The following is a 25,141-nucleotide window of genomic DNA, read 5'->3' on the forward strand; positions in this document are numbered from 1 at the left end:
GAGGTACTACCCTAATTTATAAGGATTTTACAGAAGTAAATACAGTAATACCTCAGTTTTCGCTGACTTCGGTTATCGTCGGTTTCGGTTTTCATCGATTTTTTTCGCAAACAATTTGTCTCGGATTTCGTCGGTGTGCCCACGTGACCTCACTGCTAATTTTGCGAAAATAAAGGGGCGACCCACGCGTTCCCCTGCTCAGTGTGGCGTTTTTCGGTTTCAAAATGTACGTAACACACGTAAGATAAAATCACATGTGCTCAAATCTCATTGCCTCGGTTTTCGCCGATTGTTTTCAGTGTAGAAATCAAGCGCTATTTACGTGTATGTTCATATCATGTAATAGCGTTCAAAACCATTAGCAATTTGCCTTTGGTTTCTGAGGGCTTTTCTCCAAATGATGACTAACAGCACTGCCTCTTTGAACGATACTAGCTAGAGTTTGTGTATTTTAGTATTAGATTACTTCTTGTTAACTCTACTAGAGTTTGGACATTACTTCCTATCCCATGACTTTAATTCCCACATGAGGACTTGTCAAATACCTTCAGAAAATCCAAATACACTTATCATCCGGCAACTTTCTTATCCAGGTTTGTTTACACCTTCAAAAACAAAATATAATAAACTTGTAAAGAAACACTTGAATTTGCTAAACCTATGTTGACTCATTTTCATCAAGCTGTGTCTACCTATATGTTCAGTAACTTTATTTTTAGGGTAACTGCCATCATTTTGTACAACACCAACATCAGTTTCACTGGTCTATACATTCCCAGATTACCCAGGAACCCAGGTACTATGGCCATTTTAAATGATAGGTTACATATTACTGCTAAAAAGTTACACATTTCATTCTGTGCTTTTTCGGAACTCTGGGGTGAATACCATGGGTCCTGGTGATTTGTTACTCTTTAGTTTGCTAATCTGTTCTTTTATATCTTCTAGATCAATGGTTCTCAACCATGCAAATTAACAAACTTATGGAAAAAGAAACAAAAATAAACAGTCATCTTTACTTTCTGACAACCTGCAAGAAGAATAACATCATTCCAACTGGCCTGCCTTAAAGCTGTTTTATATTTAACTTGCCAGTGTTTCCTCTCATTCCTATTATGCTCATTTGGTTCTGCTTTCCTTTTGCACTAAGATGTCCTGTTGGCTTTCCCTGCCTCTTTCACTTCACCTTGAAATCAAAGGTAAACGTTACCTCTTACCTCTGAAATTAGGAACAAAATCCAGAGGTATTTTGCACCTGTGTTTGGAACTGGGAAAAAGCATTTAGGGGACAATTTTCAAAATGTCATAAGCAATGTAAACTCTCTGGGTACTTTTCCCCCGCAGATTTTGCAACAGATCTCTGAGACCAATAAATATGGATTTTGTCCTTATGTACAAAGATGTAACCTACTTTCTTTATCAAAACGTTTACTCGGGGGGGGGGGGGGGGGGGGGGGGGGGGGGAGATGGGGGTTTGACGTGCAGAGTTTTAAAAATGTAAAATTATACATAGTCTTGCATCGGCTGACCACTTTTCCTCCATCACAGGAATATTTCCATGAAAATGTGTAAAAATACACTCGTAATGGAACAAATATTCTTTTACCAGGATACAGGGTGGTAATTTTCAAAAACTTTGGAAATAACTTTGGAAACTGCCTTCCTGGAGTTCTTCTACTTATGCGTTGGGTCAGTACTCTTTGACATTTCCTATAGGTGTTACCCTGATCCATTTTCCAGTTGATCTGGAACTTCTGCTTGGATCAATTTCAGTGCACAAAGTTTTCATGTACAAATATCACATTAGTGTACTGATCATGCTGTTGCTTTTAGAAACAGTTAACAAAAATCAGGAAACGTTCCCAGAGCTTACCACAGGTGTGTCCACCGGAGCAGATGGCTGCACTTGAAGATTTACAGCAATAGTCTGTGGTGGTGGAATACTTTGAAATGGCAACTGGACCAAAGCTTCTGCAGCGGGAAGCTCTTCCTCAGAAATCAGCGTGTTTTGCACCATCACATGTCCTGGTGACAACATTTCAGACTGTACTCCTATAGCGTGCATAGATGGTAAGCGCAGTGCTTGCACTGGGGCTGGGGAAGATGCTGACAGCTGTGGAGGACTCGATACAGGGGAAGGAAGAGACTGCAGGGTAGCATGTGGTCCCGAAGACACTACACTTGACCCAACATGTATTATTGGGGATGGTGGTGGTGGTGGAAGATGAGGTGGTGTATTCAACTCTTGTGTCGACTGTACCTGATTGCAAGTGGGCTGCTGTGGATTCAGTCCCGAATGCAAAACTGGTGACACCAGAGCGTGCGACTGTGATTGCAACAGTGTCTGTGGATGTATGATTATAGTGGGAGACTGGCTAGGTGAATGAGTAGGGGGAGACACAACTACGGATTGTTGAGTTGATTGAGGCTGAGTTGGAGATGGTATTAATGGAGGCGCATGAGTATGAACGGGTGAGCAATGTTGTGATTGGACACTGCTGGGAACTGGCAGTCCACTGTGGGCACAGCAATGTTGTGACGCAGGTGGATCTGGAGCTGAGTTGTGAAGCGCGATTGGCTGAACCTGTTGCTGCCGATTCTGAATCTGTTGCTGCTGCTGTAATATGTACTGATGAGACATCTTTGGAGGAGTTGAAGGGAGAGGAATTTGCTGATGTTTTGCCGTAGCATGAGGTTGAATTGGTGCATATGAAGCTATAAGGGAAAAGTACAGTAATTATTTAATTCTAAGAGCCGACAGAATACTACAATATAACCAAGAAAACATGGTTGCCATTGCAAAAGTTCAAAAGTAAACCAACAGCTGTGTTCAGCATATTTGTGACAAGCATGCACGATAGAAGGATCTAGAAAACATTGCTTCATCTACAAAACACTGCATAATCACCACAACTATAATTACGGCCAATGTAATACATAGTGTTGTGTGAAATCTTGTCAATATTCTAGAGCAGTACTTTATTTATTGCATTTGTATCCCACATTATCCCACCTATTTGCAGGCTCAATGTGGCTTACATAGTTTTGTTAACATTGTCATTGCAGGGTGACAGTTACATTTAATATTTAATATTGTGCAGAGGTTAAATAAGGGTAGAAAGAGGAAGGAAAGGAGTGATTAAGGTAGTTATATTACCTTCCTTGTGTTATTTTTTTTTATTACATTTGTACCCCGCGCTTTCCCACTCATGGCAGGCTCAATGCGGCTTACATGGGGCAATGGAGGGTTAAGTGACTTGCCCAGAGTCACAAGGAGCTGCCTGTGCCTGAAGTGGGAATCGAACTCAGTTCCTCAGTTCCCCAGGACCAAAGTCCACCACCCTAACCACTAGGCCACTCCTCCACTGTTGCTACTATTTGAGATTCTACATGGAATGTTGCTATTCCAACATTCCATGTAGAAGTCAGCCCTTGCGGATCACCAATGTGGCCTGCTTCTGTGAGTCTGACGTCCTGCACGTACGTGCAGGACGTCAGACTCACAGAAACAGAAGCCTGCACAGTGCAGGACATCAGACTCACAGAAACAGAAGCCTGCACAGTCTTCTACATGGAATGTTGCTAGTGGAATCAGCCCTAATCTCCCAAGATTCTCTTGCAATTTCTCACAATCCACCTGCGATTTAAAACCTTTGAATAATTCTGTATCATCTGCAAATCAGATCACTCAACTCATTCCCACTTCCAGATAATTTATAAGTGTTAAAAAGCAATGGTCCCCAGTTCTTATGGGCACTCCATTGTTTACCTTTCTCCAATGAGAAAATTAACCATTTAGCCAAACTCTGTTTTGTTTTTTTTATATCTTTTAATCAGTTACAAATCCATAATAGGACACTGCCTCTTATCCCATGAATTTTCAATCTGCTCAGGTGCCATCTAAGAATTTCCGATACAGGGAAAAGTATATTGCAGAGATAGAGACGGTTGAGCTGATATTAAGGCAGAGATTAAGGCATTAATAGAGATTGCAAAAAAAGACAGTTTTTAACATCAAAAGAGATTGAATTTTTGGAAGTAAAACACCCAGTCACTCCTAACATTTATGTCTTACTGAAGGTACATAAATCCCTGCAATCACCACCTGGAAGACCTATCATATCTGCAATAGGATCTTACTTGAGCCACTTTCAATTTTCATTGACAAATTCCTTAGACCTTTTGTCTTCCAGATTCCATCTTTTTCTAAGAACTCTACAGATATTATTAATAGTTTGGAAAAAAAACTAGACTGTACAGGTGAGATCCTTATGGTTGCATTGAACATAGAGTCCATTTACACTAATATCCGTCAGTACGAAGCCATCAATATTATTCGTGATACTATCATACACAAGAGTTTTTCGTAAAAGGGTACCTACACAATTTGTTGTTGAATTGGCCGCAATAGCACTAAAGAAACTTTTTTTCAAGTTTGAAAGAGATTTCTTTCAACAAATACAAGGGACCACAATGAGGGCTACTATTGCCCCGTCAATAACAAACCTATATATTGCAGATTTTGAAAAATGATTTTTAGTAAAAGTAATTCTTTGGAAAAGGTATATTGATGATATTTTTATGATTGCTATTTGAGGAGTTCTTTAGCTGGTTAAACCGTTTGGACATCAATCTCAAGTTTCAGATGCATTATTATAAAACCTGTATACCCTTTCTTGACATTTTAATCTTATACCGGGATAGAAACTTCACTACAGATATATATAGGAAACCAACAGAAATTAATAAATTACTAGACTATCGTAGCTGTCATAGTAAAGCTCTAAAAAACAATCTTCCATACAGCCAGTTTTTAAGATAAAAAAAAAGACTATGTATAGATCAAGCTGTATATGAGGAGAGATGTAGAGAAATGAGTGATAGATTTACACGGAAAGGATACCCTAAGGAATGGTATGGGATTTGCGTTACAAGATGTACGAGGAGAGACTTGCTGACCTAAACATGTATACCCTGGAGAAAAGGAGAAACAGGGGTGATATGATACAGACGTTCAAATATTTGAAAGGTATTAATCCGCAAACGAACCTTTTCCGTAGATAGGAAGGCAGTAGAACTAGAGGACATGATATGAGATTGAAGGGGGGCAGACTCAAGAAAAATGTCAGGAAGTATTTTTTCACGGAGAGAGTGGTAGATACTTGGAGATGAAAATGGTAGCGGAATTCAAGCATGCGTGGGATAAACATAAAGGAATCCTGTTCAGAAGGAATGGATCCTCAGAAGCTTAGCCGAGATTGGGAGGCGGGGCTAGTGCTGGGCAAGACTTCTATAGTCTGTGCCCTGAAAATGGCAGCTACAAATCAAGGTAAGGTATACACAAGAAGTAGCACATATGAGTTTATCTTGTTGGTCAGACTAGATGGACCGTGCAGGTTTTTTTCTGCCGTCATCTACTATGTTACTATGAATGTATAGATATGTCTTATAGAAAAGCATCAAGTACAGATAGAAAAGATCTATTGAAGATTAAGAAACGTGAGAAAGTAGATAAGATGATACATCCTCTGTCATTTAACCATCTGTCAAATAATTTGGTTAGGATAATGAAAGACATTGGCATATTGTTTGAAAGCACTGATCATTTTTCAAAAAAAGATCTGAAGGTTGCTTGTAAGAGAGAAAAAAAAACCTAAGGGACATACTGGTGCCTTCTGCATTGCCATCTGAAAGCAACACTTAAACAAAATCATATATGGATCCTCATTCTGGGCAAATTTTTTATGTTCCAACAATTTTTTTATTGATGATTCCGCAAAAGAAACAGCCAACAAGCTCAACATAGAATGAATTGAAAACAAAACAATCTAAGCAAGAGCAAGCAACAGTCTCATCATCAAAGTTTTAACACTTTCTCTCCACCTTACCCAACCCCATAACCCACCCCTCCCCCCCTCAGGTTTTAATGTTCATATCCAAGTACCAGAAAACACTTTTCTTAATCGAACATAAGGTTAGACAATCCAGATGGCAGGTATTATACAAGAAAAAGCCTAATAATCTCATAATGGGCACATTTTTTAATTAAAACAATTCGCCAATTGCAAAACGATGGGAGTGGTCTACACGGCTATCTGTCCATGCAGCCTTATGTACATTGGGAAAAAAACAAAGTTTTAATACCAGAATTATTGAACATAAGAGTGACATCAAAAGAACGGCTATTGAGAAACCACTTGTTGAACACTCAATACAAGCAAAACATGTTTTTGAGAACTATACGGGGCCCTTTACAGAGCAGCGGTAAGGCCAAACTGGTGTATGGCAGGTACAGCTTGACATAAATGACTAAGTGACACCTAAAAAATCAATGCAGAAAAAAACTGCGCTTAACGCTAACCTCTAAACGTGAGTACTTTTAGGTGCAACCATTTACACCAATGAATCCCTGGTGTAAATCCCCCTTCTCCTCCACTGCTAATTCCAGGCTTTGTTCCTTTTCCCTCGCGGCACCTTATGCCTGGAATGGACTTCCTGAGCCTGTACGCCTAGCTCCATCTCTACCTGTTTTCAAATCTATGCTGAAAACCCACCTTTTCACCACTGCTTTTGGCTCCTAACCACTACTCAATTCCCCTATCCTTGTTCCTTCTCACCCAGTACTTTCCTCGCCCTTAATTGTCTTGTCTGTCTGTGTTATTTAGATTGTAAGCTCTTTTGAGCAGGGACTGTCTCTCTGTGTCAGGTGTTCAGCGCTGCGTGCGTCTGGTAGCGCTATACAAATGTTAATAATAATCCTATATAATAAAACGCACCTCCAACATTCTGAAGCTGACTGCATGGCTGAGGCATTCCTGCTCTCTATATCCATCTCCTGAATTGACATAACGTACTTCCGGGTTCGTCACAAGCAGAAGTGACCAACCACACGAGGTTTCTCGGCTTCAGAATGTTGGAGGTGCATTCTATTAAATAGGATTGGTCAGTTCCTTGAAGCACAGCCAGAGCTCAGCATCCTGCACAGTAACGCTCAGACACCAGAGAGGGGGGTGGGGGCTGACACCAGAGAGAAGGAGGGAGGGGGGGCCTGACACCAGAGAGGGGGGTATCTCTGTCACACACACACTCTCTCTCTCTCACACACACTCTCTCTCACACAGTCAATGTGTTTCTCTCTCTCACTCTCACACACTGTCTCTCACACACTCTATGTCTCACACTGTATCACATTCACTCTCTATGTGTCACACAGTCACTCACACACTCTCTTGGTCTCATACACTCAGTCTCACAGAGAGTCTGTGTCTCGCACACACTCTCTCTCTTGCACACACTGTATCTGTGTGAAACACACTCTCTCTCTCACACTGTATCTCACATATGCACTTGCACACACTCTCATTCTCACATACACACTCTCTCTCACAGACACACTCGCACCCAGATTCACTCTCTCTCTCTCACACACATACACTCACACATTCACTCTCTCTCTCACACACAGTCACTCTCACATACACTCTCTCAAACATACACACTCCGAGGAAAACCTTGCTAGCGCCCGTTTCATTTGTGTCAGAAATGGGCCTTTTTTATTAGTAATAATAATAATACATTAGGCACGCATGCCCTGTATTCTATATCACGCATAGATTGTGGGAATGCCCCCAATCCACCCATGACCCTCCCAAGGCTGTTTCCCCCCTTTTTTGGATCTGCATTTAAAATTTACAAAATTAAAAAAAAAAAAAAAATTTACGCGTGGATCCGGCCATGTCAATTTACGCACTTAAATTTTAATGAATGCCAATTAATACTGATAATTGTTAGCATTCAATTATCTGTGCTGATTGGCTCATTATTCAATTAAACTGTGCACGCAAATTGGGTGCGCACCCAAACTTGCGTGAGCAATTTTTAGCAACTTTTATAGTATTCAGGGGAAGACTTACAATTTTGTAACAATATGAACAATAGTAAAATGAACAAAACTAAGCACGAATACAATTAGGGTTCCTTTTACTAAGTTGTGGTAGTGATTCCCGGTGTGGCCAATGTGACAAAGCCCATTCAATCCTTATGAGCTTCGTCGCATTTGCTGTGCGGGAATCACTACCGCGGCTTAGTTAAAGGAGCCCTTAATGAGGTAAACGTGGAAATGGCAAATTGAATCCTAGTAAAAGAACTAACATGAAACAGTATCAGAAATATAAACACTTAACAGCACTGTAAAACAATCATAACAGAAATATGATAAATGTAATCACAAAAACCAATGATACCAGACTTTTTCACCTCACCATGCCTGTTTTGTTTGTTATATTAAATAATTTTCAATACGTGGGAGAAAAATATTTTACTAACCCTAGAACCAAAAAATCAATATCAAAAAATTTTAATTGGTCAGGTATTTAAAATGTAAAAAAATCTTATATACACATAAATAATATGATTTTTTAAAACCATTTTCCTCATTTTATTATATACCCTCCCCTTTTGAAAGTTAAATGCTAGCACAGTAGACTTGTTTATCCGCTAGTTAAGTCAATTCTAATCAAGTTATGATCATTATTGCCAAGTGGCCCCAACGCACCACATCCTGTGTCCTACTGTGAAAGAGGCAGGAAAGATGAAAATCTGCAATGCGTTCATGGTAACCTCTTAAAAATTGTGCTGCCCACCTACCTGGTGCTATCAGTGGATGTAAGCTTGATGGGCGAGTGACAGCTGTACTTCGAGACTCTGGGCCAGGGCTCTCTCCTTTCTTATTATTCTCTGGAGACAGATCTGGCTGGTTGACTTTGGAAACTGATGTAGTTGCCTTGTGACTTATAGCCAATGGCTGACTTTGACCAGTGGTTTTTGGTGGGCCATTTTGTTGCCCTCTCACTGTTAAATTTTGTACCTAGGGCAAAAAAGCAAATATGTATTATGAAGTTTTCCAGTTAGTCATTTTTACAACTACAGATGTGCTTCACTATTCATACACTGGTTGGATACACACATATGCAAACTTAAAAGCAGATACTATATACACACTTTTCTTTGACTATCACCAATCTCATCCCTTTTAGTATTATATCTAGTGACCTCATGGCACAGAAATATGTTGGTCAAATAACAGAAATATACTGATAGTGGAGGGCTTGCAATTTGCTGTGACCCCTTTTCTCTTTTCTTCACAATGGGGTCCTTTTACTAAGGCGCACTAACAAATGGCTTGTGGTAGTGTAGGCACGGGTTTTGGGCGTGCAGCAATCCATTTTTTTATCGCGCCTGTAAAAAAGGTCTTTTTTTTTAGGCCGAAAATGGATGTGCACCAAAATCAAAATTGCCACGCGTCCATTTTGGGTCTGAGACCTTATCGCCAGCCATTGACCTAGCGGTAAAGAATCCGGGGGCAGTAATGACCTATGCATGTCAAATGCCACTTGGCGCGCGTCCATTACGTGCGCCCGACAATAAAAAATATTTTTCAGACACGCATATCGCATGTGCGCCAAAATTGAAATTACCGCAAGAGCCATGCAGTAGTCGAGCGGTACTCCATTTTTGCGCTGTTTTTCAGTTTCTTTGGTTTGTTCTTATTCATAGTCCATATTGCATCCAATCTGCAGGACTCCTGAGGAAGACTGTTAAGCCAAAACATGGCCTATGTTGAGCCTAGCTCTTGGGACAGTGTAATTGAATATAGGACTGTGTATTTGTACGTAGATCCATCCCAGATTTTGAACCCTACAGTTACTGGTAAAGAACATTTTTCCACAACCTCTGGATCATCCTGGTGATAGTTTACTTCCGCTCTTTTGTTGGACTCAAATAAACCCAAATATCAAGATCATTCCATAGTAAACAAAAAGGGGGTAGTTTTATATAGAACTTGGTCGTGTAGAACAGTGCTGTACAAGTTCAAGTGAACTCTTATAAATATTGCCCAGTGGAATAAATGCATACAGAGTAAATACACACAGAACATATCTTTATATGAAATACATGTAGGTATTCACAGTATGAAAATAAGCAGAGCAGGACCAGGACTAGCACTTATGAGCAAATACATACATATGTACCGATTCTTTCTGGTTTGAACATCCAGACAAGTATACCTACCTCACAGCAAGTGTAAATGCGTGTGCTTGCTTTCCCTGGGGTTATTTCATAAATGCACCTAGGTGCATAAGTCGTCCCTCTGGCGACAAATTTGGATCTTTCTCATTATCTCTGGCAATCTTGATCCTAAGAGATTTCCATCTATCAGTGACACCTATGCACACAAGGATTTTAATTTTCCTTCAATGTGCTTTATCCAACAATGAGTTTCTATCAACTTCCTTTTCTTCCTTTTTAGTAGGGTTCTCTCAGTAATAAATCAGATACAATATTGTGAAGCAGAAATTATGTCTGTAACACTGATAAATGGCTCCTTATGCAGATTATTGCTTTGACGATTTTACTTATTGTGCTACTTAAATTAAGCCTCACATCTAAAGTAAACAGTCACTCTTTCTTGAATCTCAGCACACATTGTTCTGCCTCCACATCTGTGTGTGTGTGCTTGTGTATGCTTTCCTTCAGTTTGTCATGTATTGACAGCCTATAGCTAATGTAAGATACTTCCCGCTTGATCCTGTAACCTTTACACTCCTAGGTTAAATGCTGCATGTGACCTCTTCTGTCTAGTCTCCTTGAGACATGCCTTGCCCATACCTCAGCTAGGTGTAACACTTGACCCTATTAGTCAATCCCAGAGCCCCTAGACCTCTGCATAGCTCCGTTTAGTGAGACAATCTCCATCTTGTCTCAGATTTTCAAGCACAGTCACATGAGCAACGCCTCAGAACCAGAGACAGAGGAAGTCTGTCCATCCACCTGCTTGGAGATAGAAGATACTGAGGAGCTGAGCTGCTAGCAGGGAGCTATGTAGTGGTGCTCAGTTCTGTATTCTCTATCTCCACCTGCTGGTCGATGGACATAACTACCCACTTGTCCTGGAATAGTGGGAATGAACATAATGGAAAATACAAATTAAACAGTCTACATTAACGGGGACCCAATCCTCCAAGGACATTACCTGAGACCATTATCCTGTTCTCCACAATCCAGAACTCCGATTTATTACAAACAACCTAAACCACTCCAGGGTTCTCCCTCCTACAGTATTCCAACTTCAATCTGGCCAATAAAATTTCATGGCGTATGAAACGATGTAGAAAGATCAACAAAGACCACGATTCCATATCCTCCCCGATCTGTCCACCCTCTCATATTTATTTGGATTTAGCTCACACCTTTTTCATTAGTAGCTCAAAGTCAGTTACACTCAGGTATTTCCCTGTCCCTAGAGGACTCACAGTCTGTTTGTACCTTGTAAGGCTACTTTAAGGCCACTGTCTCTATATTACAACTTGAGCAAAATTCTGATTGAACGGGATCTAATCCTTGGATTTCCTCTAAGAATGATGACAATAACAATAATCACACAAATGGTTAATCACACAAGATTCAGTTTTTTTTAAACTTCCATAGGCAGATTTGAAACTGGTTGATAAGTAACAGGATCATTAACAGGAATCTCAGTCCTTTTCAATAAGGGATGTCCCACACAGCCTGTTTAAAATACTAGAAAGCTTACATTAGGTAAGATCATTAATAGCCAAGCAGGACCTAGGTCCACCAGACTATTTCCTTCTGTAAACTTTCCCAAAAGATTGCTTTATCTGGACTATAAAATTCCAACATGGACCTAGAATCATTGCTAGATCCTTCAGTTTGATGAACCATACTAGAGGGGGTATCTTGTCCCCAACCCCCATGCCCTGATCCCTTACAGCCATTTCAAACTTCCTATATCTCATTATCACAACTTGGCTTGGGGGATATACCTTTCTCCACTTTAGCAATCCCCATTTAATGTCTCTTTCACAACAGTAAACAGCGTTTTTGATGAGTCTTTGGCACACAAAATCTTTTCTGTAAAATGATCTCTTTCCAATTTAAACAAGAATTTCTATATTTTTTTAAACTTCACCATCCATAAATCATTTACAGTAAAGTCTCGATTATCTGACGTAAATGGGACCAACCCGCTGTCGGATATGTGAAAAGTTGGATAATATGGAAAACAATGTTAACCCCCAGGTAGTGCTGTTTTGTGGTAAAAGTAGGGTCCCGGTTCACAACAATGCTGTTCTGGGGGGAAAAGATGCTTCAGATCAACTAAAGATAAAAGTCCCCTAGAGGATCAATGCATCTGAATAATTCAATAAAAACATAACCCCCCAAAAATCAAATAGATCTTCATTTCTCACCTCCAATTAATTCCTTCTCCAATCTCAATTCTTTTTAAAATAAGAACTGCAAACCCCCTCCTTCCCATCTAGGCTGGTGCAGGATATTTTATCTATAAGGGCATTAATATGCCATATATAGTACCTGTAGACCAGTCGCCCATGTTTCTGAAACATTATTAAACCTCTGTCTCTGATATTATGTCAATCAATGGACCGTTATTTACCACTGAATGCACATCTATCTATCTATCTATCTATCTATCTATCTATCTATCTATCTATCTATCTATCTATCTATCTATCTATCTATCTATCTATCTATCTATCTATCTATTATATATGAAATCTCCACACTGTAGACTACTAATAAGACACCCAGCCTCCTCTTCTTTAAGTCTCATGGGCAATATCAACCATCCATCAGAACAAAATTTAAATGCCTTAAACCCTTCTCTCTGTTTCCAACAGTGGATTGGCAACTGTTGGAAACAGGATTCTGGGCTTGATGGACCTTGATGGACCTTTGGTCTTTCCCAGTAAGGCAACATTTATGTACTAACCGGACTCCTTGATACAACTGCACAGCACCCATGTTCCCATTAGAGGGCAACCAAATTTCAGTTTTGGTTTCGGATATGGTGCCAAAACTGATGCCAAATCCTTTTTCTTTCTAATTTCAGTTTTGGCCAAAAAGGCTATGGCCATGGTTTGGGTTTCGGCCGAAACTGACCATGTGTTTTCATGTTAAGTGATGGAATATTTTCTACGCTTTGTTTTAAATTCACTACTTAGTAGCGTCATTGTGTGCCCCCTATTCCTTATAGTTTTAGAAAGAGTAAACAAGTGATTCACGTCTACCCGTTCCAATCCACTCAGTATTTTCTACACCTGTATCATATCTCCCCCTCAACGTCTGTTCTCCAAGCTGAAAAGCCCTAGCCTTTTTAGTCTTTCCTCACAGGGAAGCTGTCCCATTCCCTTTATCATTTTCATCACTCTTCTCTGTACCTTTTCAAATTCTACTATATCTTTTTTCAGATGCAGTGACCACAAATGTACACAATATTCGAGTATGGAGCAATACATGTTTTCCATTCCTATCTAATGACTAACACTCTATTTGCCATCTTTAGCCACCACTGCATGAAGAACAGAGGGATTCAAAGTATCAACAATGATAATACCTAAATCCTTTTCATGGCCGGTGACTCCTATTCACCAAAAGCCGAGAGGGCTACATGACAAAGGTTGCAGGTCACGTGTATCGACAAGTCCACTTTCATACAAGTTTTTAGATCACTAATCTAGCAAGTTGATTTTTTATGCCATCCAGTTACTAGGTAATTAGTTTATTGCATCTTTTGTAGTTGCTTTCACGCCAGTAAATTATTATAAACAGTCTCCTGGTCTCTGCCCTGCATATAATTTGCTTCTTGACTCTATAATCCCTTTAAGACTGTTTCCATCTAAAAAAAAAAAAAAAAAGTTGCAAAGGCCTCAAGTCCTTGTAAGTTATATGCATTTCCGTGAAGTGTTTGCCACTTTATTCTCTCAGACTAATGGAGATCAAGTAGTCAAAGGATGTGTAATCTTTAGTGAATATATTATAAAAAGGCATTTTAAGTTGACATTTCCAGTTTTTAAAAAAACTGCGTTCTACAGCTACAGCTGACCTCAGCTTGCTCGTTCATCTACTGCCAATCAAACAGGACGTCCTCCTTTAAGCATTCTCTTGCTACGATTTGTGTGAGATTTATTGCCGTGAACAGTGAAATACTCTAAACTAAATCTTTTTTAAAGGGCTCAGCTTGGTGACTGCTTTCCCTCTACAAAGCAAATTAAATATATTTGAGAATATAATCAATTTATCTTAGTGCATCAGATCTGGGAACTCATAAATCAAGTGAACTGAAAAACTGTTTAGGCTGATTAGATTCAAGAGTAAATCTTACTATGCTAGCTACAATGAATGCTTATGAACAAAACACATATTAAAAGGGATAAATTTATAGTGCAATAGAGGGAAATCATTTATATCCATCATTCAAGAATCATACAGTGGAGTCCTCAGAAGAATATTATGAGCAAAGCTAATATAATTCAATCTTGTGAGATTTTGCTGCTTTTGGAAGCCCAGTGTTCACAGCCAACTTAGGGGCCCCTTTTACTAAGCCGCGTAAGCATCTACGTGCACCCAACATGCGCCAAAATGGAGTTACCGCCCGGCTACCGCTTGGATCTTGGGGTAATTTAATTTTTGGCATGCGGCCGATATGCACGTCCGAAAAATAATTTTTATTTTCGGGCACGCGTATCAGACGCACGCCAAGTGGCATTTGATGCACATAGGTCATTACTGTCCGGTTACCGCGTGAGACTTTAGTGCTAGGTCAATAGCTGGCGGTCAGGTCTCAGACCCAAAATCGACAGCACTAATTTTGATTTTGCCGCACATCCATTTTCGGCAAAAATTTTAAAAAGCCATTTTTTTGCAGGCGCGCTGAAAAATGGATCTGCGCGCACCCAAAACGTGCGCCTACACTACACCAGGCCATTCTTCAGAAAATCTTAGTAAAAGAACCCCATAGTATATAGACTGAGAAAAAGATTACCCATCAAGAACAGCCTTCTGCTATCTGGTGGCTGAACAAAGTGAAACAGAAAAAAAAAGCGTACTATTCATATAACAAGAAGCCACTAATTACTAATCAAGTAATGATGCCCTTAACAGGATCTATTAGCCTGCTAACCATCACAGGTTACATCAGTGGCGTAGCTAGTTGGGGCCCCCTCAAATTTGCTCTGGGCCCCTGGTCGCCTGGTGGGGGTCCCCAACCCCCGCCAGCTGAAGACTTTGTCCAGCGCTGGTCTCCGGCGCCACTGCATTGCCTACCCTGCTCTTTCTTCCCTTCATGTTGGGAATGCTCCTTTTAATGAAATTGAGCATGCTCAAGGAGTGTGCTGGACGTGAGGGGAAGAGAGAGCAGAGCAGGGCAGGCAATGCGGTGAGGCCGGAGACCGGCGCTTGACGAAGTCTTCAGCTGGCGGGGGTTGGGGACCCCCGCCAGCCAAGATATTAAAGCTGTGGCAGTAGGCGGTGGAGGGGGGGGGGGCGGTGGCGGGGCAGTGACCAAAATGTGCCCCTCCACCTTGAACTCTGGCCCCCTCCCACCTTGAGGTCTGGCTACACCCCTGGATTATATATATGCTCCTGGAAGGTTTCGCTGCAGTTTTGGAACGCTGCCCACTAATGAGAAAATTACATTAGAAGGAAGTTATCCTAACCTAACTGCAAAACAGGATTTCTCAAACTTGCAACACCAGATCTTGCCTCTGATCATGGGCAGGGCTATATTTAACCATAATTCAAAATAAATGTAAACATGGGACATTCTCCAGACAAACGTTAGCTTTGTATTCAAGCTCTGGCTACTGTGCATTAGACACCCAGCAATTTCTGGACCGGCTCACCTGAGTAGCCGCAGACTGACAGGAAGATGATGAAGATGATGATGACGAGACAACAGGAATGTCAGACTGGACAGCAGCTACAGTAGCAGCAGGAGTAAAAATCAGCTGAGTAAAGACAGAAAAAAAGAGAACTGGAGAAATAGGACACAAGTACACGTTGCACATACAAAGAAGACAGTAATCAGATCAAAGGCAAAATTCTGACATCTGATCCTTGCATATCACCGCATCCTAGAACTTGTGTTGCACAGAGGTTTGCAGCATTTGCAGGTCAGGTACAGACATCTCAAAAGAAGCATACTCAGGTTGCAGGAGTCTTCAAACTATTTGCAAATTATTAAAGCTACTGCCCATATAAGCTGAATTAACATTGCTTTACTGATTTACACCGTTTTTTTTTTTTTTTTTTTTTTGCTTTACTGATTTTACACTTTTTTTTTTTTTTTTTGCTTTACTGATTTTACACCTTTTTTTTTTTTTTTTGCTTTACTGATTTTACGACTAGAGTAGTTTGTTCAAGAGAGAGTGTCTCTCTGCATGTTTTTTTGCGAAGGGACAGCACGGCGGCGCAGCATATTGCTTCTATCAAATGTACTGAATTTTGTACTAAAGCCGTACGCACTTTGCTACACTTTTGCGACCCCTGACGCAGGCGCTCAGCGCCGAAACACGGACCGTGTCGGGTTCACTCAAAGATTTGTTCTCCAAAACACGTGATTAAAGGTTTTACCCCCTTTTTTTTTTTAAGGCTCCTGGTACTTTTTGTTTTGCTCATTGAAAGGGAAAGTATGAAACTACTTTCTCTTTCAAAGCTGCCTTCTAGGAACAAAGCATCCGTACAATTTTGCACCTTTCGCTTGGGGTACATTTCTACTTCAAAATAACATGCTTAGTTTTGAAGGGACATTGTTGCCTTCTTACCTCAGAGCTCAACTACTTAAGTATGCCAGGCCACTTTTACACAAACAATTTGCCTGGATAAAAGGCTTTCAAAAACTTGCCTTCATTATATATAGGACTGCATCACACAGTAACTACATACACAACACAGCTTCTCGTCTTCAACTTGTCTGTTTCTCTTCACTTCTGCTAGCCAGATCTTTAAGCAGGGGCATAGCCAGACTTCCGTGGGAGGGGGGTCCAAAGCCCGAGGGGAGGGGGCACATTTTAGCCCTCCCCGGCGCCGCCCCCCCCCCCCCCGTCTTTTCCGACCCCCTCCCGCCGCGAACCCTCCCCCGCCGCCGCCTACCTTCACTTTTGCTGGCGGGGAACCCCACTCCCCGCCAGCCGACATCCTCTCCGTCCTGCTCCTGCTCTTGTTGCATGCATTGCTGACGTCCTGCACGTTCTGTTCTCTGAGTCTGACGTCGCACGTACAATGTGCAGGACGTCAGCAATGCATGCAACAGCAGGAGCAGGACGGAGAGAACGTCGGCTGGCGGGGAGTGGGGTCCCCCGCCAGCAAAAGTGAAAGTAGGCGGCGGCAGGGGCAGGTTCGCCGGGAGGGGGGGTCCAGGCTGGAATCTATGGGGCCCAGGCCCCCTCAGGCCCCACGTAGCTACGCCACTGTCTTTAAGGAAAAGATCTCAAGTATAAACCATAGAATGAGATACAAGATAGACTTTGATAGGCTGCTTGAGGTAAAACTCTGCCAACTGAATTATTAGAACACAAAAACATAAGAATAGCTATACTGGGTCAGACCAATGGTCCATCTAGCCCAGTATCCTGCTTCCACTAGTGGCCAAAGCAGGTCACAAGTACCTACCAGAATTTGAAGAGACAGCCAGATTCCATCCTAACTAATCCCAAGGATAAGCAGTGACTTTTCCCCGAGTCTACCATAATAACAGTTTATGGACTTAACCTCCAGAAATTTATCCAAAGCTTTTGTAAACCCAACTACGCAAAATTACTTATACCACATCCTCTGGCAACAAGTTCCAGAGCTTAACTCTGTGATGAGTGAAAAAAAATCTTTTCTCCTATTTGTATTAAGTGTGCTGCTATATAACTTCATAGCACGTCCCCTAGTCTGTACAAGAAAACAAATAGGCAGGCGATTCTCAAGATCCAGCACGGATTAGAAAAAAGATGCGAATCGCCAATGGCAATGTTGAGAAAAATAATTTATTCACCGCATTATTTAAAATAGGCCCGACACGGCCGCATTTCGCCCTCCTAAAGGGCTGCGTCAGGGGCTAGCAAAATCAATTCCACCTACTGGACTAAAACAACTCATAAGAACATAAGAGTAGCCATACTGGGTCAGACCAATGGTCCATCTAGCCCAATATCTTGTTTTCCAAACAGTGGCCAAGCCAAGGTCGCAAGTCCTTGACAGAAAATCAAATCGTGGCAACATTCCATGTAGAACCCCAAAGAATTTCAAGATTCTGGAATCCTAAAGAGTAACAAGATTCCGTGCAGAATCTCAGAGAGTAGCAACATTCCATTTAGAACCCCAAAGAATAGAAAGATACTGGAATCCTAAAGAGTAACAAGATTCCGTGCAGAATCTCAGAGAGTAGCAACATTCCATTTAGAACCCCAAAGAATAGAAAGATACTGGAATCCTAAAGAGTAACAAGAATCCGTGCAGAATCTCAGAGTAGCAACATTGCTTCCCATGTCTGCCTCAATAGCACGTGAAATGCACGAAATGCTGCTGCTGCTACTTCTCAGGAGAGGAGTTGTATTAGTCCAGTAGGTGGAACTGGTTTTACTGCACCACAGGGTTGTTATATGCTAGCCCCTGACGCAGCCCTTTAGGAGGGTGAAACGCGGCTGTGTCGGGCCTATTTTAAATAATGCGGTAAATAAATTATTTTTCTCAACATTGCCATTGGCGATTCACATCTTTTTTCTATTCCCTAGTCTTTGTACTCCTGAATCAAGTGGGCAGGAGAGGCTCCTGCCTACTTGAATTGTGCACAGCGGACCAGTCGGCAACATTCAAGCAACAGCGACAGTGCAGTTGAATATCAGCCTTAATCAACCCTGTTGGATCCGGGCAGCGGAAGGGTAGTCTGGCATGCCACAGCTCTCTCTATACAAACTGCTACCAATGTAACGGTTACCAACTTAAGAATCCCCCATTCCATTTCTGGTCCCAAACGACGCAACAGGTACAATCAAGGATTCAAGGGCATATTTATCTGTCCATCCTTCCCTATCAACTGCCTCACCTTGCTCAAATACCTACACATCTTACAGCATGTCTACCGCATGTGGTAAAGAGTTCCCTCTTGCCCATACCCTGAGAAATATTCTATGTATTCTAGAGAGGGTATGTACGACGGTATATCATCTCATCAGAACTAATTTTCAGCTAACATGAACTGCTGTTTTACCAATAGTGGCCTAGTGGTTAAGGTGGTGGAGTTTGGTCCTGAGGAACTGAGTTCGATTCCCACTTCAGGCACAGGCAGCTCCTTGAGACTCTGGGCAAGTCACTTAACCCTCCATTGCCCCATGTAAGCCGCATTGAGCCTGCCATGAGTGGGAAAACGCGGGGTATAAATGTAACAAAAATAAAATAGATACTATTGGAGATTCTACATGGAATGTTGCTACTATAGGAGATTCTACATGAAATGTTGCTGCTATTGGAGATTCTACATGGAATGTTGCTATTCCACTAACAACATTCCATGTAGAAGGCTGCGCAGGCTTCTGTTTCTGTGAGTCTGACGTCCTGCACGTGCAGGACGTCAGACTCACAGAAGCAGAAGCCTGCGCGGCCACATTGGTGATCTGCAAGGGCCGACCTCTACATGGAATGTTGCTAGTGGAATAGCAACATTCCATGTAGAATCTCAAATAGCACCAACAGTGGAGGAGTGGCCTAGTGGTTAGGGTGGTGGACTTTGGTCCTGAGGAACTGAGTTCGATTCCCAGCACAGGTAGCTCCTTGTGACTCTGGGCAAGTCACTTAACCCTCCATTGCCCCATGTAAGCTGCATTGAGCCTGCCATGAGTGGGAAAGCGCGGGGTACAAATGTAACAAAAAAAAAATAAAAATAAAATAGAGAATTCTTAAAAAGGAATAACACTTGAATATCATAAATGAGTGGTTTCTACATATATATTTGTATATATTTTAGATGCTAGGCATGATACTCTTATGTTAACAAGAGTGTCTCTTTTGTAGTTTTAAAAACGTTGATCTCCACGCTGGAATTATATGAGCAAAACTACTTTGGTAAGGATTAGAGGATCTTTCTTGGTCCTAGAAATAAAATGTCCTGATGGCCTCTTGCTATATTATTTTCCTTCATGGGTATTTAAAATGAGTACTATCTACATGCTCGTTGCTTTTATTACAAGTCAAAATATAATTCAGAGAGGAAAAATCCACATAGGGGTAAATCCTATAAATGGTATCTAAAAAAATGGGTGCCGAAACCGCCCCCCCCCCCCCCCCCCCCCCCCCCCCCCCGCTTAAGCTGTATTCTATAAGCCACGCCTAAAGTTTGGCACATTTTATAGAATACATTCTAAAGCAGAAAGTCATATGTAAATTTAGGCACGATCATTTGCACCAACGAAAATGTGGTGCAGATTCCCACGCTTAAATTTACGTAAAGAGCATCATTATTCTGTAATTGTGCGGTACCTCAAAGACATGCCCCCGTTCTGACACGAACCACCCATGGCCCTCCTGTTTCCACACCCCCCTTTTTGGAACATATGTAAATTTTAAGTGCAGATCTTGCACCTAACTTTATGCACACAGATCCTAATTAAATCTAATTAGTGCTAATTGCTTGTTATAAAGCCAATTAGCACTAATTGGCTCGTTGTTCAATTAAATTGTACATACAAATTGGGATCATGCCTAAAATTTATGTGCGCAATTTCTGGTGACCTTTACAAAATCGGGGGGATAATGTCCATAAATACGTCATTCTGATCCAATATTACAGACACATTTTTCTTCTTTGTTTGCATACCAACCACAACCAATATTTGTTTTTATTTATTTTATTTTTGTTGCATTTGTACCCCGCGCTTTCATGGCAGGCTCAATGCGGCTTACATATTGTATACAGGTACTTATTTGTACCTGGGGCAATGGAGGGTTAAGTGACTTGCCCAGAGTCACAAGGACCTGCCTGTGCCTGAAGTGGGAATTGAACTCAGTTCCTCAGCAGGACCAAAGTCCACCACCCTAACCACTAGGCCACTCCTCCACTCCCCATTTACAGCCTGCTCAACCCTCCTTGGCAGGTAACAATAAAAACCATAAACATAAATATTTTTAAAATCCAACAGCAAAACATGACAAACAAAATTTAAACAAACAAAAAAATGTTACATAAAACAGTAACGCAGAACAACCACCAGGGTAGAGAAACGAGATCTGCTACAGATAGGACAATGCAGAAGCAAAGAAGTAGCTTAATCAACAGGACTCTTCCAAAAATCCAAGGAGATGTAATAAAGAAATAGGGTCTTTAATCAACAAAATTGGGCTCGACAAGGCACTGTGTTTCAGCAAAGTGCCTGCATCAGGAGTCTGTATATAGTGTTGATTAAAGGGAAGACAGTGAAAATATGCAAATGAAAAATGAACAAGATTGAGTCTTTAAAAAGACTAACGATACCAGTAAACAATTAAAAGTCACATCAGCAACAAAGAAGAAACTCTGAAAAAGCGAAGTCATCCAAGGACGCTGAGTAAAAACGCTGAAGCGGAAAATGGATTTTTGGAAGAGTCCTGTTGATCACCAGGGGCCTAGCTACGTGGGGCCACGGGGGCATGGGCCACCACAGATTACGCCCTGGCCCACTTAACATTTGACCACCCCCCACGTCACCGCCGCATCATCAGGTACCTTGTGTGCTGGCGGGGGTCCCCAATCCCCGCCAGCCGAAGAGTCTTCTTCAGCGCCGGTCAACTCCGGCGCCTTCATTGTGTGATCATCTGTTTCTGACGCCTTACGTCCTGCACCGTGCATGTACCCCCGTGCAGGACTGGCGCTGAAGAAGACTCTTCGGCTGACGGAGATTGGGGACCCCGCCAGCAAACAAGGTACCTGATGCGGCGGCGGGGGTGGGTGGGCGGCGGCGGCGGGGAGGTTGCAGTTGCGGCGGGGGGAGGCAGGCACCTGGGGCTCTGGCTCCCCCTCCCACTTCCTGCCTGGCTACACCCCTGGACTAATGGGGAAATTAGCAAGTGGCCATTGCAAAAAAAAAACCCACGAGGTCATTTTCCTGGTGTGCTAAAGTGGCCGCAGTGCGTGGGAGACCCACTCACCTTTTACCACGCCTTAGTAAAATGACCCCTATGTGTCCTTATAAAATACTAGCACAAACCCTGCAGAAACACCGAGGCATATTTGCAAAGCACTTAGCCTTCCAAAGTTCCATAGAAACCTACGGAACTTTGGAAGGCTAAGTACTTTGAAAATATGCCTCCAAGTAGACTAAAACTGTCTAAGCTTAAATGTTCAAACATAAAGTACACACCTATGTGTGGATTTTTTAATAAAATACGCAATTAAAATCAGGATTTTGCCCCCAAGCCCCCCTCCTTAACATGCCTAAAGTTGCATCCATGTGTAATTACGCTGCACATACTTTCTTTCACAAGCGCTTACTGGCATTTATTTATTTCAAATATTTATATTCCATGTAGTCCACAGCTCCTAGCGGATTACAACTTTAACATACATAATCAAAGTAACAAATATCTACCATCTAATTAAAACACACAAGCATATCAAAACTAATAGCACAAAACAGACCCCAAATCGTATTACAAATAATAATCGAGAACCAGCCCCTGCCTTTGCTCAGTTTATAAATCAAGATTATGAAAATGCCTTCTGAAATAGATACTTGTGTGACAAATTCTTTATAAAATTACCTCCACGTGATTTTACACCCAATAGGCCACCTGACCAAAACAGCAGATGCAAGGTATACACAAGCACTCTGTGTGTCTACTTCCAGCTAATCTTTAGCAAAAAGCACCCTACGTCCCTCTGAAAGTGAGCCACCGACCAAGTAAGTGGGTTATGAAAAAAATGCCTCCTCCTACCTGCAAAAATGTCTTTCAATATAAAAGTTTTTTTTCCCAGTCCAGTTTTTTTTTTAATTTCACATTATTAGAAATCCATTAAAGCAACAATGAAAACTAAGCACAGATTTGAATTCCTTTTTTTATGTCATCTTGCACCAATAAGGAGAAAATGGAAACTGGACCACATTGTAAACTAGATCTACAAAATTAAAGTCTGAGATCCATTTTTAGTGGTGAAATAGGCTCAGATAAAATGCTGAGTAGTTAGTTCCAGGCCCTACTGCCACTTCTCAGCTCCAGCCTCCTCTGATATATAAAGAGGAGCAGGAGAATTGTTTCCAAATCCCTGAGTCTTCCCTCCTACTCACACCTAAATTAAATTTCTGAACCAAAGAGGTGGAATTGCAGCTGTAAAGGGAATTCTAATAGAGTACACATGCGTGTCACGAAACGACTAACCACCTGCCTGAAGCTACCCCATGGCCACTTAGAGGGTCTATCCCCAGGACAGCTCAGGTCCACCTGCACCTGCTGCTTGTACTCTACACTTGCCCCCTCCTCCCACTGACTGAGTCACAACTGCCTCTGGGCGAGTCTCCCGCTCTCAAATTATCCCCAGTGATTCCTAGGGTACTGGGGCCACACTCCCAGTGGACCCACAGTTCCTAGACCTAGTTCCCCACAGACCTAACACACAAACCACCTGGATTCTTAGTCACTCCAGACAAGAAAAATGAAAAATTAGAACAATGAACATAAAAGGTGCAATCAGCAAACAGTAACAATTGAATATGGATCAATTATTAAACTAACTAAACATTTGTTTACTTTCTAAGTAGTACCTGGGGAGATCAGGACTGCTCACAGGTTATCAAATATAACTGTTCACAGGGTCTCAATAAAGAGGTCCTTCTCTCTCTACTTTCAAGCTCAGACTGGAGAAAAATCCAGTATTTCCTAGATGAATTTGAGCTCCTGGGCCAATTAGAGCTGGCTACATCACTGCAGGTTACCTCCTATCTATGTTAACTAAAGAAGGAACAGTCAGTTCTCTGTAACAGCTTTAAACATAAACACGCAGCACCTGCTGGTCAAATTAGAGAAATACACTTCAAAGAAATAATACAGTTTTACAGGCTTAAAAACCCACTGTTTTGTCGCAATGGGGAATTATTAACTCAGGTCTCTAGAGCAGGAATTCTCAACCCCGTCCTTAGACACACTTAGCCAGTCAAGTTTTCAGGATACCCACAATGAATATTCATGAGATAGAATGCATGCCCTACCTCCATGGTATGCAAATCTATTTCATGCATATTCACTGTGGATATGCTGAAAATCTGATTGGCTAGGGTTGTCCCTAGGACTGGGTTGAGAACCCCTGCTCTAGAGGCAAGGTTGCATCGTAGTCTTAGCTAAATTTGTAGCTGCTTTATTCTTGGGTCTGACATGCATAAGTTAAAAGCCAATTACAACAATCTATTCCAATAAAGGTACACGGCTAGGTTTCTACCGGAATCCACTACATCAGGCAAATGTGCCAGTCCTGTTTTAAATGAAGTGAGCTACCATTTGAGTTGCAAGCTGTTAACACTCAGGCACACTGAGCCTCTGTGCACAGAACGATTTTTCCTATCATTAAAAGTTTAATGGTCACTTTACTGTTTTATAACTATTCTGGCACCAAATAGTATCTGTTTGAAAAAGAAAGCTGGAACTATATCACCCTACCTAGAAAACAAAATACACATTCACCATTTGCATTCACACCTTCACACGGTTACCACACCAGTCCACCATTTGTAAGAAAATAAAATCTTGGAAGGCTGAAAACTGATGATCTTACCATTTGAGCTCGAAGGTACATTTGAGCTTGGCTCGCAGTCAGTGTTGGGGATGTACTCCCCAGTAACATAGTCTGTTGGGTAATACTGCTACTGGTGGTGCTGGAGGCCTGGGATCGGCTCATTAACTGTGCAGGTGTAGGAGAAGTGGATAAATTAATCTACAAAAGGAGAGAACAACACTTGGTCATCCAAATCACCCAATTACTAAAAAGGCACAGACCAGGTAATCCTCATGTCCCAGTGGCGTAGCCAAGGGTGGGCCAGGATGGGCCCAGGCCCACCCACTTTGGACTCAGACCCACCCAGTAGCACCATACCTATGATGTGGCTGGCGGGGATCCCCAAGCCTCACCAGCCGAAAATCCCTAACAACTGTCCTTCCATGTTAAATTGTACAGCGCTGCGTAACCCTAGTAGCGCTTTAGAAATGTTAAATAGTAGTAGTAGTAGTAGTCATAAGTACATAAGTATTGCCATACTGGGAAAGACCAAAGGTCCATCTTCTATACCTTGTAAATAGCAGATCTTCGCCTGCAGCGAGC

The 25,141-nt window shown here is 41.7% G+C and overlaps 1 protein-coding gene across 1 annotated transcript in view; it reads right to left on the reverse strand.

The window, feature by feature from the left end:
• PHC3 (polyhomeotic homolog 3) overlaps nt 1-25,141 on the reverse strand; it is a 110,780-nt gene that overhangs the window by 49,599 nt on the left and 36,040 nt on the right. The window contains exons 5-8 of the mRNA XM_030216780.1: nt 24,599-24,757; nt 15,723-15,827; nt 8,647-8,866; nt 1,874-2,715 (exon numbers count right to left, since the gene is read on the reverse strand). Coding sequence (XP_030072640.1) covers nt 1,874-2,715; nt 8,647-8,866; nt 15,723-15,827; nt 24,599-24,757 — 1,326 coding nt within the window. The remainder of the gene's footprint in view (nt 1-1,873; nt 2,716-8,646; nt 8,867-15,722; nt 15,828-24,598; nt 24,758-25,141) is intronic.

The sequence above is a fragment of the Microcaecilia unicolor genome, chromosome 10, assembly GCF_901765095.1.
Source record: "Microcaecilia unicolor chromosome 10, aMicUni1.1, whole genome shotgun sequence".
In the NCBI taxonomy this organism is placed as follows: Eukaryota; Metazoa; Chordata; class Amphibia; order Gymnophiona; family Siphonopidae; genus Microcaecilia; species Microcaecilia unicolor.